General features: G+C 46.6%; 1 protein-coding gene across 1 annotated transcript in view; it reads left to right on the plus strand.

Moving 5' to 3' along the window:
- fto (FTO alpha-ketoglutarate dependent dioxygenase) overlaps positions 1-19,038 on the plus strand; it is a 112,109-nt gene that overhangs the window by 40,522 nt on the left and 52,549 nt on the right. The window contains exon 8 of the mRNA XM_036543681.1: positions 8,187-8,311. Within this exon, the coding sequence (XP_036399574.1) occupies positions 8,187-8,311 (125 nt within the window). The remainder of the gene's footprint in view (positions 1-8,186; positions 8,312-19,038) is intronic.

The following is a 19,038-nucleotide window of genomic DNA, read 5'->3' on the forward strand; positions in this document are numbered from 1 at the left end:
GGCTCTCCTCTGTTTCCCCTGCGCCATCGCTGAATCTCCTCCAGCAGAGTGCGTGTGTACACAGCGCTCAGAACAGTGCGGAGGAGAGTGCGAACATCCAGACCTGCGGACGGTGGAAAACTGTCCGATCCATCTGAGAAAGCGCCAGGAAATGAAGCGAAAAGATGGTGCTGATGATTTGGAAGGTTGTTCAGATGCGATCTTTGATGAAGAGGCAATTGTGGTTTGACGATTTGAGCGCAGTGAGGAGCACAGGCAGAGGTGCTCCTACAGAGGAGAGAAGGGATGGTGTCAACAGAGAGAGGAGACTGCTGGGAATTGCTCCGCCACTGTTCCTGCTCGTACTAGTGACTTCATGTTTTTCTTTCACAATCAGTCATGTAACTCCGTGTTGGATCCTGAAACATGAAGCAGTTGTTGATAGAGTTTGTTTTATGTGCTTTGGGTGGGTGTCCACTCAGCTTCAAAGATTTGATGTTTTATCAAATATTTGTAGAAAGATCTCTGACTAGCTAAAGGCACAATACCCAAACCACATGCATGTTGAGAATCTACATCATGTCTGTAGGAGCAGAGTTCCCAGAGATACTGTAATCCATCAGAAAACCAGCTCTCAATAGTGGATGTCAGAATTTGAAGTATGTTTGCATATTACGCTGCATATTAAAGTAAAACTTTGACCGGGCTTCTCCTTTAAAAAAAAATATTAAATTTGGCAAAAGAATGAACTGGATGAGATTCAGGACAAAATAATTAAGCGCATTCCTGCAGCTAGCCTCGCACCCTCCAGAGGGACCGGCCTGATATAGCGCTCATTAATCCTAGTTTGCGGGTGATAAGAGGGTCGTGTTAAATCTAATAAATTACGTTTTTATGCGTGTAAGAAACTGCAGGGATGCACCCTTTCTTCGTTTACGGCTTTATAAATGTCCTTCCCGTCCCCGGCTGCGTCCCCGGCCGCGGAGGGGCGCATTAATATATGATCCGCGGGAAAGTGTGTGAAAAAAAAAAAATGCGCACGTTAATTTCCGACGGGCCCGGGCCTGTTCCTCGCGACGTGGTCGTCCCGACGGGGCCCTCCCCCTCTCGGCCGCGCCGGGGTGGTTCTGGAGGTCAGGCGGACGCAAACCTCCGGCATCTGCGCGCCATGCCTCTCAGATCGTTTCCGCATTGTCTCCGACACTCGGGGAGCGGCGCCGATGCTTGTTTTTAATGTCAAGTGGCCCTCCACAAAGCACTCCAAAGAGAGGAGGGGGGGGGGGGAGGGGGGGTCGCATGCATAACCCCATCGCATGGTTACAATTTAAATGTGACGCCTTTTGTTTGTGTTAATGTGTACTGGACTAGTATACAAGAGGGAGTACACGGACAGAAGCCTCCGCCAGGCTTAAATAACTTATTGTGGCGAAGCCACAAAGGAGGCACATTGGAGTCTCCATAGACCAGTTGTTTAGCATTAGCCTTGTGCATCCGAGCGCAAACTCCATTTAATTCGGGCGACAATGGACAGAGTACTGGGGGGAAAATAGTTTTACTCTTTTGACCCTCAGCGTTCCTCTTAACTAACCCTCTCCTATCACTTAAAAAGCAGCGCCTTCGCTTTCAGGGCGAGCTTTGCTGTCCTCACACCTCTTCAGCCTAAACAATGCCTGCTTCAGGCCTGTGTATTCCCAATGATGCGGTCACCATTGAGCGCGACAGAATTGTTTTTAGCACTTATCTGTTTTCAGAGCTGGTTCTCAGTGACATTAGGTATTTGAGGCTTTTATTAAACCTATTTTTATCATTACTCAGATTCATTAGTTTTGCTCACAGACCTACTGGGGCAATTGGGTGTTCATTTTGTGTGTGTTTTTTTTTTCTTCTTAATGGAGGCTGAAGCTGAGATTGCGTCTTCATGAAAGGAAAAAAAGACCTGGAAAGAATGTGTGGCATTCCTCCTCCTGCACACAAAGAGCTTTTACTGGCATGAGAAGATAACACGAGAAGCTGTTATCATTGATCTAAAATCAGCTTGTGAATTGAGTAAGGGGAAGGCAGTGAAAACTTGTGAATGGACTGCAGACTTTCAGAGGTCTGACTTGTTTTTGACCACAATACCCAGCTTTGTTTTTTTTATATTTTTAAAATTATATATATGCAAAATATATGTATACAGTATATAAAAGAAAATTCTCAGTTAATTGTAATGTATCTTATTTAAGGACGAATGAGAAGAGCCTAAATAGGCCTCTGGAGTCACCTTTGGGTGACATCTGTAGAGCTCATTCACAGTAAGTCCTTTTTCCATTAAAAAAGAAATGTGTCCACTCCTTTGGGTGTGAGACTTCAGCTCAGAAAGCTATGCGAGCGTGAACTGTTTTCAGTTGTTTGATTGTGACCCAAACAGATTTTTTTTTCTCCTACGCCAAAGGAGCAACAACAAAGCCTTGTGGTTCTGCTTCAGTTCTCCTGCAGAAAGCATATGTTCAGCCATCCAGGCAACAGTTGGGCTAAAGATGGACTATAGCCTCGGAGACAAAAGCCCCTGGCCCTCACTGGCATGCACAGTGTTTCCAGACATAATCGCTTGTTGGGGACAGCCCTGTCAGCTGTCTCTTTCTGGGGGTGACATTTTTCTCCCCATTCACCCCCCCCCCACACACACACACACACCTCCCGCCCCCCAAACACATTTTTACGAATGTTTTACACTTCATATAATCTGGCATGGGTGGCTCACTCCGACATAATTGATGGCGGTCTGAAGCTGAAGGCGGCACTGTGAGAGGAAATCTGGCTGAAAGAGGAGCCTCTCAATCACCTGCAGACCAAAAGTGGCAAACCCCCCTCTGCCCCCTCACCTCCAGCACCACAATAGGGGAAGACATGCCGCCCCTTCTCCTTTAAGGGGCGTGGTAGTACTTGAAGCCCCACCCAGGATGCTTGGTCTGCTGTCTGGCCAACTAAAATGATGTCAGGAGCTGAGAGGCCTTGATAGTGATATGCCCCCCTTTAGCCAGGGCAGTGGGAATGGCATGTTAGTAATGGTACAAGTAAGCTCTAAACTAATCTTTTTAACGGTTCAGATTTTCCACATTTCCAGGTTTCTCACAGTGTATAGTTTATCTGTGCCACATAGATTTAATTTCACATGAATTGATGGAATTGTAACATACAGTTATAAAGTTACAAAGTAACAAGTAATGTGAATGATTCATTGTCAGCTTTATGGTATACGTGATATGGAGGAAAGTGATTGAACACACACACACACACACACACACACACACACACAAACACATACTACACATGCATTCACATACCACACTGTGGTGTGAACACACACCACACACACATGCACACTACACTCATGTACATCTACACACATCCCCATACACTACACACTCATATACACACACACACACGCACACATACACACACGCACACACACACACACACACACACACACACACATATACACACTACACTCATATACATCTACACACAACCCCCTACACTACACACTCATGCACACACACGCACACACACGCACACACACTTGCACACACATACACATACAAGTGCAGCTACATGCTGTCATAGAAAAGTAAATCAGGTTTCAAGTTGTTCTGGTTTCACGAGCATTCTGAATATTTCCTGTCCCAGTAAAAATGTCCAGTGCTTGAGTGTTACTCCAGTATGAAGTGAACCATGAGGTAAAACACACAGTCTCTCCAAGCTGGAACTTGCTTCAACAGGATCACAGCCCCCTTGCTGTTAATATGGAGGAGTTGAAGCTATTAATTACAATATGCAAGGTGCTTGCTTTTTTTTCTGGTGAGGTGGAATTGATATCGTTTTTATGGTTTAGTAGGGGTTCGCCATTCCTCCACTCCTGAGGTCTGTGAAATGTAAAGTTATGGAAGGAGCCACGGCCAACGCTAGCTGGAGGACCTGGAAAAAAAATCCCTGCGCCGGAATTCTTACCGTGCCAGTGTGGAAGAGCCAAGTTCTGTGGGAAGGAGGTGGGGGGGATTGGCTGTGAAGATTTCTGTGGGGATGCAGAGGTCGATACCCTGGGTCAGCACAACATGAGCTCCTGCGTTTAACCACAATGCAACGGGGCAGCCCAGCAGTCATAAACAGAAGTATGGATTACTTTATGCTGCCTTGTTCCATATGGGCAGTCATGTAGTTGGCAGTTGATCTAGTAGAGGATCCACTTGCGGTTGGGGTTGCCAGCTTGGAGTTAATTCCACATCAGGAGGCCGGGAGCTGGCTTGGAAAAGGGGTTCAAGTGACAAAGTAGGGAGTTGGCCAGTGTGACAAAGCTCAGTGCGCCTGAGTCCGAAAGGGTGGTGTCAATCACAGGGGTGTGGGCAAGAATTTGACCTCAAGGGAGGAACTGAGATATTTAACAGAACGAGCTACTGGTAGATTGTTTTTGGGTGCAAACCAGAAAGGAAGTGGCACCTGGAGAGATGGGAAAGGGAGGGAACCGAGGCGGTCACAGCAAGGCAGAGGAAACAACCCTCCGTGGAGTACCACCCATACCACTGCGCATCTCAGGGCGTTGTGTGCCGGTGTTATGGGAATGTTGCATTTCTCTTGCCTCTCCCTCTGCAGGGATGTACATCAGGAAGTCCTCCTCACTTTTTCTGCACTGTAACACTTTCAGGTCTTCACATGTTCTGATGACTTATAGGAAAGGACCAAAAGGCGTAAACTAGCGATGATCCTTGTTTTATGATTCTGGATTTCTAAAATATAGTTGCAAATTTGCGTTTTACACCCAAGCTTGGGGGCTGCTTATGGGATAGTTTCTGAAGACACTCCTTTTCATATCAAAGACAAAGCATAACATTTGAGAGAGAGGCAATGCGCATCCTGAAGTATGGCCTTTTGAGTAATTACTCATGATCAGTATGATACAAATGGCGGCAGTGGGTGGAAGGCAGTTGTCTACTTGACAATGCGCTGGCCATTTAGATTGGCTGGCCTCTTCACTCAGACACTCACTCAGAAATAGAGAATATGCTTGTAAACACACTGATTAAAAAACAAAACCTGTACAGAACAATATATAAACTGAAAACATGCATTTTAGTTTAGTTTAGCTCAGCCCAAGCAAGTGAAGACTGGGAAAGCTCCAATAGTTGTAGTAAGAACTATGAAAAAGTGCACTGAATTCCTCCTTTATTACATGATCCCAAAAATATATGTATGTGTGTGTATGAGTGTGTGTGTGTGTGTGTGTGTGTGTGTGTGTGTGTGTGTGTGTGTGTGTGTGTGTGTGTGTGCATGTATGTGTGTGTGTGTGGACCTGGGGGGTGGGGTGGGATGGGGTAAAATGCAGGGCCTTGTTTAAAGGAACTTGAAGGGTAATCGATGGGGACACTGCTGTCAATGTGACCGTTTAATGGAGACTGTTTGGGGGGGGAGTCCAAACGCCTGGGGCTACACTAGACACCAGGGTCTGGAACAAGGGCCTAATTTGTTTGAGCGTGGAGGTGCTATAAGCACTGGTGCTTATAGACTGTCTGCTCCTGGCAGTCTCTGTTTGTGTTTGTTAACTCTCCCTGCCTTTTTGCCGGGAGGAATCATGGCTGGATTTCAAGGCAAAAATATACAGCAGCACCGGCCCAAGTGCACCTTCTCCCACCTGCCCTCTTTCTCACCCTGGGCTTCGGCTGGGGTCACGGGGACACGCCCTGTCAGTTTGAGGAAACTCCAGGATAGCAGTTGTCATCGGTCCATAAACACAGCAGCCTCTGAAAGCCCGGTGCTAACAGAGAGCTGAGATAAGGCAGACGAGCCCTGCGAAGGCCCAGGCGGAGTCGGGCCAGGGGGCACTGCCGGAGGGTCCGGACTCCAGAGGCCCCTGGATCACCGAGGGGCTAAACGTGAAGGCTTCAGTCAACACCAGGGTAAAGCCACAACACAACAAATAGACAAACCCCCGTCCCAAAGAGGCGCAGACAGAGCGTCTCTGGGGCTGGCCCCTGGCCTGTTTGCCAAAGCTTTTGGTGAAGACGCTGTTAGAGTAAGCTTTGTGTGTGTGTGTTTTTTTTTTTTTGGATCTTTCGAGGACCTGTCCCTCATCGCTGTGCCCTAAACTGTGACTGGTCTCATCCCCTGTTGAACCATTGACCTGGGTGTTTGAGTTCACCTCCAGGGCAGAGTGGAGACAGTGTGTTCAGGTGACCGTTGGACTGGTGACCTCTTTCACTGAACTGTGCTACAGCCCAATGGCTGAAGCTGAATAAAAATTTTTGTGATGATTCAGTTTACATTAGTTGTTTCTTGTCTTATTGGTCACTTTGGTCTAATGTGACTATGTCCCCAGATGTTGTGCATCCAAAACTTCTCTGTCCTCCTCTGGTCAGTCCTTGGCGTGACCTCTCATCCTCTGCAGGTGCCTTGAACCAGGAACGAGTAATAAAAAAGTGTATCAGCAAATGTTTTGACATCTGTCTCATCAAAGCGTGGGAAGAAAGGCATGTAGGCTAGCCGTGAGTGAGCGTGATGGACCATTTGAAACCGCTTGGACCCCGCCCTCAGAGAAGCTCCCGTGCAAACGTGCCCCTCGCCGCGAGTGACGAACAGACAGCCGGATTGTCAGAAAAGGGATAAGAGCCTCATATATCGCCGGTTTAAGAATGGAGGAGGGGGGGAGCGGCATGTGTAATGGACGGAAATGAAAGCGATTCGCTTGTGGATGTGACAGAACCAGACTGCTCTTAACAAGGCATCAGAGTCAGTGCAGGAAACAGATCCATCACGCGGGCGGTGGAGGGAGGCAGGGGGAAGTGGGGATTTTGGTGCCAGTGACAGCGCCACATTTCACTCGCGCCGCACTCCACTGGCTTAGGAACTCCAGCAACTCGCAACGGCTCGGATTAGTGCTCGCTCAGGCGGTGCATTTAAGACACACGGTACTTTGTGGAAAATGCTCTCAAACTGCAGACATATTTGTGCATGCTTAATTGACGTTCAGTGTTAAAGGTAAATTTCTATCCCTCGAGGCAAACACTGCCTGCATGCAATCAGACCTCAGCGCAGCCTCAGTTTTCACAATAGATTTTCCCTGTGTACCCCAAGCATTCAGCCATCCGCTAAATTCAGTTTGGCATCCATATTAATAAGGATGGTATTGGCAGCATGCTGTAGACCTGGCAGTTCCAACACATCCAACACATCTACCTTTGCCGTTCGCTCCAGCATTGGTTTCGCTCATTACACATGGCGCACGCAGACTTCCAGCGGCACATTGGCCGTTTAATTGTGTTTCCTTCACATGCTGAGCATTGCCATTCGGATTCCTGGTCTCACTCCCTCAACCTTGGGATTTGTGTAGACCGGTCACTGATTCATGTACGATACATTTATGTTATCATACACACAAGAGGTTGTATAAAAGGTTTAGGATGATTAATATGACATACACAATATATAAGCTAAACTCATGTAAACATATAATTATGTTAAATAATGCAATAAAGTTCAATATGATGTATTCTACAGTCATGTGGAAGTGGAGATAATGGTAATGAGATCTCTCTTGATTCGTAGAGACAGGCCAGAAATTATACTGAGTTATCACTTTCTGCCATATCCCTTAGGACTGATTTACACTGTTCAGACAAACTGACTAAGCTGTTAATTGCAGGACCACAGTAGAACCTTGTAAAACTGACTGGTTCACATTCAGCCGCTTACATTCATGAAAGTGTGGCTTTCACACTCAGCAACAGTCCAATTTTTAACACAAATTGAGTTTACAACTGGTGAAGGTCCCTGGGTGTTCACGTTCCTCAGCTCTCTGGCTAGCAGTAATCCATGCAGTCATAGCCTTGCTGTGTTCCAAAAATCTATCAGAATATTCTCATGTTTCTCCACATTCGAGTCTGAAAGTCCTCCATGCCATTCTGTGAGCGGGCCCATTGCAGCTTGAAAAGGGTTTGATTACTTTGTAGTAATGGTGCAGTCTGAATAGCAGTTCAAAGCTAAAGCTGTGGGCTTATGTATAGGCAATAAAGTGATGATGAAATGAATTTGAAAAATGTACGGACTTCTGGGATGCCCCAATGTAGGTGAATCCACAGGTGCACCTTTTGTGAGAAGATGAGCGAGCCACTGAAGGTGGTTGGGACAAGCGCGTTCCCTCACGGGCCGCGGCCCCTCTGTCCCTGTCTGTGTTTCAGACGCAGCTGGTGCTGGCTGCGGCGGAGGACGAGGGGAGCACGGATGACAGGAGGCGGGAGGTGGCTGAGACCCTGCTGAACGCCCTCACGGACAGGCAGGAGCAGAGGCAGACATGGAGGGACAGGTAGGGCCCTCGTCCACAGCACAAACGCAGACCCCTTTACTATAACACACATGCAGCTGCCATTACCACAGCACACATGTATCCTACAACACAAACACAGGCTCCATTACCACAACACACACCCAGCCTTCATTACTGCAGCACACAAACAGGCTTCATTACCACAGCACATACCCATGCTCATTACAGCAGCACACGTGTAGCATCCATTACCACCACACACACAGACCTCTTTACTGCAACACAGGCTACAACCAGCTTTCACAAGGATTCAATACGCATATCAATATGTGGGCTGTGATAGAGTGTGGGCCTTCCTGAACCCATCGATCCAAATGGATTCCTCCAGATACGGTTTCAGGCATTATTTTTCTATTCATTTTAATGCATTTTTGCTTGAAATAAATGTTTATGCATGTTGATAAAGAGAAGTCAAAATGAATAAACCACCTTTGCTTCTGTGGCTTGGTACTGCATGTTTGGATCAATATTAGATTCATGTTAGTTCATTTTGAATAGATATTTGTGTTAGCATAAAGACAGTGGCCTTAGGGAAGAATTCAGATCAATGAATCTCTCACATCAACAAACTGTTTGCATCTCAATTATTGCACTGTATGTTTCTAGAGTTCCTTTCCTCAGGTAGAACTGAAGCACTGTAGGAGGTAAACTAACACAGTATGCAAAGTGCAACTACTACAAAAAAATACCAAACAGATATGAACTTATTTACAAGCCAAATACATCACTCTGTCAGAGCTGTATAAATTGTACCTGTTGTGTTGTGTTTTAATCTTGGTAACACATCAGGGTTCCAACTTTAAGTGGTTTGATTCTTATCCCCATATCCAGGCTCTGAATTTTACACACTGTAATGTCATTTATATGCATTATCTTATTTTTTGATGTTTTCTCTTCAAATTTACTTGTTACTCATGGTACTTGTTTAAAAAATATGTCAATATTAATTGAAAGGTTTTATAGATATTATGAGACAATGGTAGATCAGCTAAATGCATAAAGCTACTAAATGACTGCTAGAAAATGAGTGATGTCTGTAAATGAAAGGGGTACGGTGACCAATGTGGAAATCCCGATCTGAGGTGGTGATCAGTCATACTGCCAGATCAGCATTTGTGGCCGTGGCCTGGCAGCCATCAATGGACATTACATGCTAGACAGTCTGCCCCTGATAAGTTCCTGTGTCACTTCCTTCCTGAGGGATAAAGGACTGCCTGAGTGACTGGGGATGTTAACACTTTACGTTCCTACAGATAAATCAGTTATTTTAGCAGGTACAGCCTTCTACCTTTTGCCCCCATCACTCCCCCCCCCCCACACACACACACACACACGCAGTCCTGTACCCCAGTATTCCACCTCGGTGAAAAGAGGGGACTTGAACCCATTTTGAGGTGCCCTTTCCAAATGGGCTTGACCTTTGCGTGCTGCGAACAGCTTAATTAGGCTCTGGAGCCAGCTCTGAAGCACAGTCAGCCTCGCCCCAGCCAAAGCGAGCTGAGGCTCCTCAGCTGTCTCACTGGCAGACAAGATCCAGAGCCCTGGAAAAAGCCTAAATCACCCGGAGGGGAAATTTCAAATACGTCGGGGTTCCCCGTGACAAACATTTCCCAAGAGCATTAAGTCACCCCCCCCCCCCCCCCTCGGTCCAATGTTTTCCCCCCCTCTCAGTGACCCGTCAAAATGTCCCGTCCAGATGATCTTTGTAAACAGGCCATTACCCCACACCTTGCTGAATCCTGTTTACGTCCCCCTGTCGCACGGCACTGCTGGAGAGTGAGGCAGGGCACGGGCTGAGCTGGCGCTGACAGCTAAAATCACCCCCCCCCCCCTCCCCCCCACCCAGCACAGCATGCAGCAGAAAGGAGCCAGTGACGTGGCCCAGGACAGGAAGTGATCAGTCCTTGTCTTAAGTCCTGGGCAGGAGTTTATTCTGCATTTCTTTCATCAGCGGGAGACTAATGATAAGATTGTGAGTACATGCGGATAATGCGTTTGAACTGGTGCTGCTCTCTGGGATTCCTTGGTGTAGAAGACGGGGACCTTTAAAAGCTGTGGGGTCATCTGTGAAGTGGCTGTCATCGGGCTAACTTTTAAGAAACCACAAATGACAAGCACCACATGGCCTTCACGTGAGGCTAAGAAACCGATAAGATTGTAAAATATACAATTCAAAACAGCATTTCTGTCAAGTCAAAAAAAGCTTCTTTTGTCTGCATTTTAAGCGTGCAGGATGGGCATGCATTTTTGTGTTATTTAATTGTGTAAATGGCAGCATTTCAAATTGAAATCACTGTTCATAGTAAACATGAGAATGTACAAAGTCCAATTCTTTTGTGTACTGATGTACAATTTTAAAATAAATACCCTCGAAATGAAGCATTTATTTTATTTAAATACTTCAAAATTTAATTTGTGATTGCTTATTATTTTCACAGTAATCTTTTAAATGTGCAGGATGCTACATTTTTATAATTTACATTTATAATCTGTACACAGTGTATGTTTCTAAACTATTAGGTTATAAATTACCAGTTACCGTAGTGGTTACAGAGCAGGACTTGTAACTGAAAGGTTGCCAGTTTGATTCCCTGCTGGGGCACTGCTGCTGCACCCTTGAGCAATGTACTTAACCCACAATTGCCTCAGAAGATATGCAGCTGTATAAATGAATAACATTGTAAAAAGCTGTAACCGATATAAGTTCTCTGTCCTCTCTCTAAGAGTGTAAAGCCTCGGTAGGTGTGTAACCCTGTAGGAACGTAACCATGTAAGAGTGTAACCCTTCTGTAGGAGTGTAACTCCTCTGGAGGAGCGTAACCACTCTGTAGGAGTGTAACTCCTCTGGAGGAGCCAAACCCCTCTGTAGGAGTGTAACTCCTCTGGAGGAGCCAAACCCCTCTGTAGGAGTGTAACTCCTCTGGAGGAGCCAAGCCCCTCTGTAGCAGTGTAACTCCTCTGGAGGAGCCAAACCCCTCTGTAGGAGTGTAACTCCTCTAGAGGAGCATAACCCTGTTGGAGTGTAGTCCCTCTGTAAGAGTGTAACCCCTCTTCTATGTGTCTGTGAGTTCTCAAAGCTTTCAGAGGCCATAGAAAGAGAAAAAAAACTGAACATGACTGGTGAGCATAGACTTGTCTTCCATGTTTTGGCCCCGGTGACTACATTCTGTTTACCCCCTCACGCCCCCTCATTTATTACCATTTTCGCCTCGTTTCCTGATTGCATGTTTACCTCGCTCTCAAGACGGCCACAACTTGCCTCCTGAGATTTACGGCCTTCTGAGCCATTGTAGCCTGAGATAAATCTCGGGTCTCCCGTGTTGCGGTATCGCTTGCATCTCGGCTCTGGTGATTTAATGCGTCGCAGCGTGTCGGGTGCACTGTGCAGCAGTTTCTCAAACAAATCCTGCATAGCGTTGACTTTTCCCCTGTGGGGACTGGACTCACCTCCTTTGGGTCAAAATTCATTTTGTCCTGGGGCCTAATGAGCTATAGCTCCTTGGCTGAAACCCATCATGAAATGCCTAGCAGCAATCAAACGGCAGCCTGCTCCCTCCTCAGATTTTAGTGAATCGATATCATGAACATGTTACTTTTTAGTTTAGTTTCAAAGCAAAGGAATAGTATGAATTAGAGAGCACACGTGTGTGAAAAGAGACTGGGAAAAGATGAGAGGACCTGTCTTTTCTCTTAAAGGAGGCAGCTTCGTTTAGCCCTGAGGACAGCAATGTGGTGTAGCGGTGAGGAGCAGGGCTTGTAACCAAAGGTTTGCAGGTTTAATTCCCTGCTTGGACACTGCTGCTGTATCCTTGGGCAAGGTACTTAACCCACAGTTACCTCAGTAAATATCCAGCTGTATAAATGGATAAAACTGTAATCTGCTGTATGTAAGTCGCTCTGGATAAGAGTGTCTGCTAAATGACAGTAATGTAGTGTAATGCAATGTGATGTTTGTGTTTCAATGTGTTTCAATGTGTTTCACAGCAGTGGGCCAAAAATGAGCCCAAACAGCACTCTGATTTACAGATCTGAATTAGAGTGCACAAGCAGAAGAGGCCCTCTCTCTGTTTACAACAACCTGCAACTTGTTGCAGTTAGCTAAAAACAGTGGAAACATTTTTGTGAAAAAACATCACCTTTGGTTATGTACTATATGTAACATGAGCTTGTAACACAAATGAATTAAATAAATATTAAATGAAAAGTTCCTCCCGCTTACAGGGGTTAGGGGGGCATAACTGCAAGCCCATAGTGTTTATGGACCAGGGGCGATGGCACCTGATGGATAGATCCTTAAGACCTGCCAGGAGAGCCATTTTAACCCACCGCCCCGCCGTGAGGTGACCCTGCTCTGACCGGAGAGGAGCAGAGGTCGCGTCTCGGCCTATTAAATACGCGCGTTACCGCCGCCGGCGAGCAAACACTAAAGGGAACAGCTGTGAGTTTTGTACTGACCGTGCAAACTGCTGTAGGCTTTGTAAGGTCATTATATGATAATGAAAATTATGACCAAATTACATGGGGCTTTAGGACATGAGAGAGGAAGGGGAGGGGAGGCAGGGGGAGAGGCCTGCTGCATTGGGTTTGACAAATGGACTGTGAAGGTGCCCATCTGCCCCTCTCGCAAGCTTTTCTTTCTTTCTTCCTTTCTTTCCTAGCTCTCTTTCTTCCCCCTCTGCTGATGGCTCTGGCAAACAGTGCTGAGAATGGGGGCTTGTAATGTGTAGTGCTGCTGTGTGCTATTAACAGTTTACAAGCACAGCTCCCCTCCTTGGTGCAGGAGCAGGGAAAGGCGCAGTAAGTGGGTGTGGAGGGTGCTTTTCTCCAGACAGGGTGCCATTCACTCGCCCTGTGTTTTCATTAGGGGAGGAGGAGCAGTGAGCAGCCGTTGCCTTTTGAAAAAGGAAGAGCCCTGACAGGTTGAACTCTCTGTAAATCAAGGAGAGCTGCATTTCAGTGGCGGAGGAGTTCATTTTCCAATGAAAAGGAGTTGCTGTGCAACATTTCAGTTGAAATGACGGTTTACTTACTTTTTCAGCTACCAGATTCAGTTTGTGTTTGTTGGTTGGTGTGTGTTGGTTGGTTGGTGTGTCTGTATGTTTACTTGTTTGTGTTTGTTGCTCTATGTGTGTGTGTGTGTGTTTGCATGTGTGTCTTTGTGCACACGTGTGTGTTTACTTGTGTGTGTTTGTGCCAGTGTTTGTGTTTGTTTCTGTGTGCTCATGTGTGTGTCTGTGTGTGTGTGTGTGTGTGTATCTGTGTGTTTGCTTATCTGTGTGTTGTTTGTGGGTGTGTGTATGCGTTTATGAGCCCCTCTCCATTCTCTGCTTCTCTCACACTGTGCTCTGAATAAAGACGTCAGGCCTACAGCTGGACTCATTGCTCAGCTGCCCAGGATGACCTCTGACCCCAGCCAGTTTGAGAGCTGCTGTGTTGCTTTTCTCTTCCGCCATTGTGTTCCTGCTCACCTGGCCAGCCTCCCGGGTGAATCATTAAAGCCTGGGATCAATAGGGGCAACAGTTGTGTGGAGGCTCCATTAAACACTGATGTTTGTCAGCCACCAGTTATGCCCTTGCTGAGACAAGGGGACCCCCTTTTTGCTGTCACATTGTCCCTCCCATCCCAATGACGCCTCCTTTTGTGTCCGTGGTGACGGCGTCCCCTCTCGCAGAGGGGCTGAGAGGCAGAACAATGGATCCCCCTATCCCAGCTGGGAATTGGAAAGATTGTACACGTCCATCTGTAATGGAGGAAGACAAATGCAAGCCTGTCGCCATTCAGCTGGTGACAGAGATGACAAAGCTGGTTTTGCCTTCTGCCAGCGAGCCCTCCAGGCCTCTGCTCCATAATAATCCAGGTCCCTCCCATTCATTTACAACCAAACCTGCAACTGTTGACCAATCAAGTGGTTAGGCATGCCTGTGCGGGCAAGCTGACATGAACTCATTTTACTTTTACGCCATTAAACCAAAGTGTTTTCCTCTAACATTCAAGAATCCATAATAGCCGAGTGCCATGAAACAGGCTCTGGGGACAGGGCGAAAGAATATGGCACGAAACGCCTCTGTCAGTGACTAAAGCATACATGTTTATTTGTGTAATTATCTGAGGTATTTCTGCGGTGAAGTGGCGTGGAAGGCAGACAGTGTAAAACACTGATCTGTTGTGTTGTTGTCACCGGAGGGGACAGGTCCATCTATCTTGTCTCCTGGTTATTGGTATGCATTCTGTAGATGTCAGTCAGGTTCACGCGGGTAATAATGTTTAATCGTTGTTCTTGGCATGGGCTGCTCGACGTGCGGCACCTGGGGGTGATGTGCTTGTGGGCGCACACCTGCACCTGGAAAATCGGGCCACGTCACAGCAAAGGCATCCCTCTGACGTCCGCACCGCGGCAACTTCACTCGCAGCTGAACAACAACATGCACAATGGAGGCTCTTCATCAGAGGTGTGGTGTAATTAACACAAACGTGGCGGTTAAGAGAATGCCTTCGCCTGATTATTCAGTGTTTTTCTTTGGAAGCATGGTTGATCTTCCTAAATTCTTGAGAACGGCTCCCTAGCACACTGGCTGACCCCCACCTCCCACCAATCCACTGTCTGTATTTAGCAGCTATTATAAAGCTTTGCATGACACAGCCAGTCTTTCACACCAGCACACTCACCTTCTAACCCCTTTGGCTGAGGGAGCGGAAAGTACAGAGTTTCAGAAAGCTGGGGCACTCAATTTTGACGATTGCACTGTGCCCGCAATGAGTGGTGGTATTTCTCCAAGTATGTACAGGTAAGAATTGCCAACAGGGTGAGACAAATTTCCTAGACTGTCACTGTATATCCACAGAGATAAGTGGCGCTCAAGTCTGGTGCTGAGTAGGGGTTTGCCAACTATTTGGACTTATGGTTGTCATGGTTTTGCGGTGAAGTAAACTTCGCATTCAGCTTACAGAAGGATCTGCATACCTCTTGCCCCCACAAGCGAGAGGTTCTGTTCAGACAACCCACCGTTAAAGAGAAAAGATCCAGTTAGCACTTCAGCTCAGTTTAATAGCTCGTAGAACTTAATGAAAACAGCAATTTCATAATGATGTTTTTCACAGTAATAGCTGGTTGCCGTAAAAAGGGAAGAATGTGATTAACGTTCCGCAGACATTAGGAGCCGCATGTTGCAGAGACGCTCTGCTATAAAGTGCAGATTTTAATATGGAAAGAAATGTTTCAGAATGCTAAAGGCAAACCAGTGAGGCTTGGCCAAGAGCCATCTCGCTGGATGTCAGAAAACCAAGTCAATTCTTTCTGGTGAAAAGCAAAATGAAAAAAAAAAAGGCTGCAGATGGATGGGTTGATGGGAAGCAGCTGAGTGACAGGCGTGTGGAAAGGTCAGCTGCAATGCATTGTGGTCCACCAGGAACAGGGAGAGGATCTGCTGTTCTCTCTTTCACTTTGCCAGCTTTCCTGAGAAACACTATTACAGAACCATAGCAGTGTCAGGTGACCCCCCCCTTTCCTGTATCCCATAATACTTCATGTGTAAATGCCATCAGAGGGAAAGAGCGAACTAGGGAATCTCTTCCTGTGAAGCCTTTACTTGTGAGGGCAGGTTGCTCATGCCATGGACATAGCAAGTGATATGCACTCACTTCATCTTTACTCATCTGTACTGAGTTAAATCTAGGTCTGACGAAGGGAGGGGAGAAAACATGGAGAGAAATGTTGTGTTCTCTGTTTATCAAGACACTTAGTAACAGTGAGACCTAGTATCTAATGACACACTGTAACAGAGATACTTAATGCCTCACAGGAAGCTTAGTGATACAGTACCTAGCACTTTAATGGGATATTTAGTAACAGTGATATCTAGCACAAAAGCAGAATACTACAATGACACCTAGTACCTCAGTGAGATACTTGGTTATTAACAGCGATACATAGTACCTAATAGGATACCTAGTTAACAGTGAATTTTCGAGTGGTAAAAAAGGGCAGCCAGAGGAAAGGGAGGGGAGAAGGACTCCACATTTATGAAGCAGTGTTGCAGCACAGGCGGCAGGTTTGTGGACAGATGTTAGGAGAGTGACGTCCCTGAGCCCCCCACAATCCCTCCCTCTCTCCCCTCTCTTGCCCCTCTCTCTCTGTCTCCCTACCTCTCTCTTTCTCTCTCTCATTCCCTCCCTCCCTCCCTCGCTCTGTCTCAGGCAGCAGCTGACAGACACACATGTGCTCAGTGTTCACCCAGGTGGAGACTGGGCTTGCCAGAGAAGCGAAAGCCTTCCTCTTCTGCACAGCCCCCCTGCGCTGCAAGGTGCACACAGTTTGGATTGTGGGGGTGGGCACTAAGAAGGGAAAAGGGGGAGGGGGCAACATGTAATTAGCACTCAGAAGCCTTGACTTTACCAAACTGACGTGCGTGATAATGATATTGTTAGCTTCCCTTAATTTGCCCCGCATCACCATCAATTATGCCATGTGTTCCCATCCAGTTGCCGCTACCCCCTTCACTATTGTTAATTATAACCTACAAGTCTGTTACAGTTAATTTTATGGCAAGCATATTGTCTCTTCAAGGCTCCAGAGCAGGTCATAAATTATCGTGAAGGTGAAATGTAACTTGGGGGAAATAGTTATGAAAATTTCATCCATCTCGCTTAGGAGCCGCAGCTGCTCCTGTCAGCGTCCGCGTTGTGAAGGAATTATGGCGGGTCAAGCCTGGGGAGGGGGGCGGAGCCTGTCACCACGCAGAACGCCTGTCCTGGCCCTGTCAACCCCCCCCATCCCAGCCCCCCCGCCCTGCAGCGCCGCTCCCCTGTGGCTCCCGCGTGAGGCCGACAGCCACGCGGGCGGTCCCCGAGCTGTCTCTGCTCATTACTTTACTTAAACTTGGTTAAGGCAGGCAGGTGGCGAGACCTTTCCTCTCCCCTACTGTCATCAGCCGAGGTGTCATCTGTGCCTCTGCGTGTGTTTATGCGCGGGCATTCCTCTGTGTGTGTGTGTGTGTGTGTGTGTACACGCATGCGTGTGCATATATGTGCACTTCTGTGATTATGTGCATGTGGGTGTCTGTTTGCGTGTGCGCCTCTTTACATGTGTGCATGTCAGTTTTTGCGTGTGTACGTGTGTGTTTTGGCATTGGCAAAGTACACCAGCCAGTGCAGAGAAGATGAGACTTACATGTGTCAAATGTGAATGCTGCCAGTTCATTGCCCATAGCAGAGCCGGCAGAACATTTCCAGATCTCCAGTGCTCCCTGTTAAGCCCTCCACTTAGGCGTACAATTAGAAAAAAAAAATAAAAGAACTCTATGGGATTTTTCTTAGAGCTGATTCTACAGTATTGTATTACAGCAAACCCGAAGTCCCCAATTACAATATGAATTCAGAGCTTCAGCACAGATGTAGGATAGGATCATATCACAGTCTCTGCTCACTTCATAAACCCATATTTTAAACTGGGTCACCAATTCAAGAGTGATGCATTAATTATGGAGTAATGACTCTCTTATCATTACTACGTTAGTGGAAATCCACACAATTAGCATTACCTCTCAACTTGGGCAGAAGTTTTGGATAACTGTAGCACAGCCCAGAAATTATCCCTTTATATTTAAGCCTCCATGTCGTTCTAGTGTTTTCTGCTTTAATGTGTGGTTGGCATAGGGAATGCAGCGCTGTGCATCCCCTGGATGGCTTCATTATGAATAGTAATTTATGAGTAGAACTGGAATGGCATGCTGCTGAAAAATGAATGCTCTCTTAGCTTGGCACTGGTAGAGAAAGCAGGGGTCCTGGTGTCAAGACCCTGATTTCCTGACACTCTGCATTTTTCGCTGGTGCAGTTCTGGTATAATGAGGACGGCAGATGCAGCCCCTTTTACCCCCACCCCAGTCTCAAACGGTGTGCATCAGGGATCAGCAGACGCAGGTGCGGGACACCTTAAACCCAGAGCACCCACCCCTCCCCTCCCCTTAACAGCTGCGCCGCCCATCCGCACTGATGCATCAGCAGGCCCTGCTCGTGCTCCCCCCGCCCACGTGGCTCTCTTTCCATGTAGGTGGCATCTGTTTGGTCACTCCACCCGTCCATCACTGTTGTGGAGAGACTCCTGGTGGCTTCGTTGCTTCTTGTCTCATAGTTGCTGGCTCACTTGTTCGGTTTGTCTGTTTTTTCTGCCTTGTTGTTGATTATCTACTACACTTTTAACCTTTTTTTTGGAGAATTTCTCACTCCCTATTACATTCACATAAAGTAGCCATGCATGGTTTTTTGTTTTTCTGCAGAATTTAGCCTTAGGATCAGCCTGTCAAGATAGGGTTTTAGTGTGTTTGGAAGAGACCTGTATATGCCACGTTTCATAGAGATTTGATCACATCTGCAGGACAGACTCAACCACCATGAGCACACTCTGACACACACTGTCAATGCCTTGAATCTTAGGGTAACAAGTTGAGAATACTGAAATTAATTGTTTGACCAAAATTTCCTTTTTGTCCTCCAGATTTTCTTTATTTATGTTTGAAGTGTTCAAAACCCCAGTCTCAATAATAAAAAACAGCATTTTTTTGTCAGATTCATATTTTGTGAAACTGAGTGAAAAAGAAGTCAGTTTTATGTTTTGTGAAAATGATTGGCAGGTGGTATAAAATGATAAATGCAGCAGCTTCGTGGGCCTAGTACCACAGAAGGAAGTACATGCTACACTGTAGAGAATGC

Source organism: Megalops cyprinoides, chromosome 13 (genome assembly GCF_013368585.1).
Source record: "Megalops cyprinoides isolate fMegCyp1 chromosome 13, fMegCyp1.pri, whole genome shotgun sequence".
NCBI lineage: Eukaryota > Metazoa > Chordata > Actinopteri > Elopiformes > Megalopidae > Megalops > Megalops cyprinoides.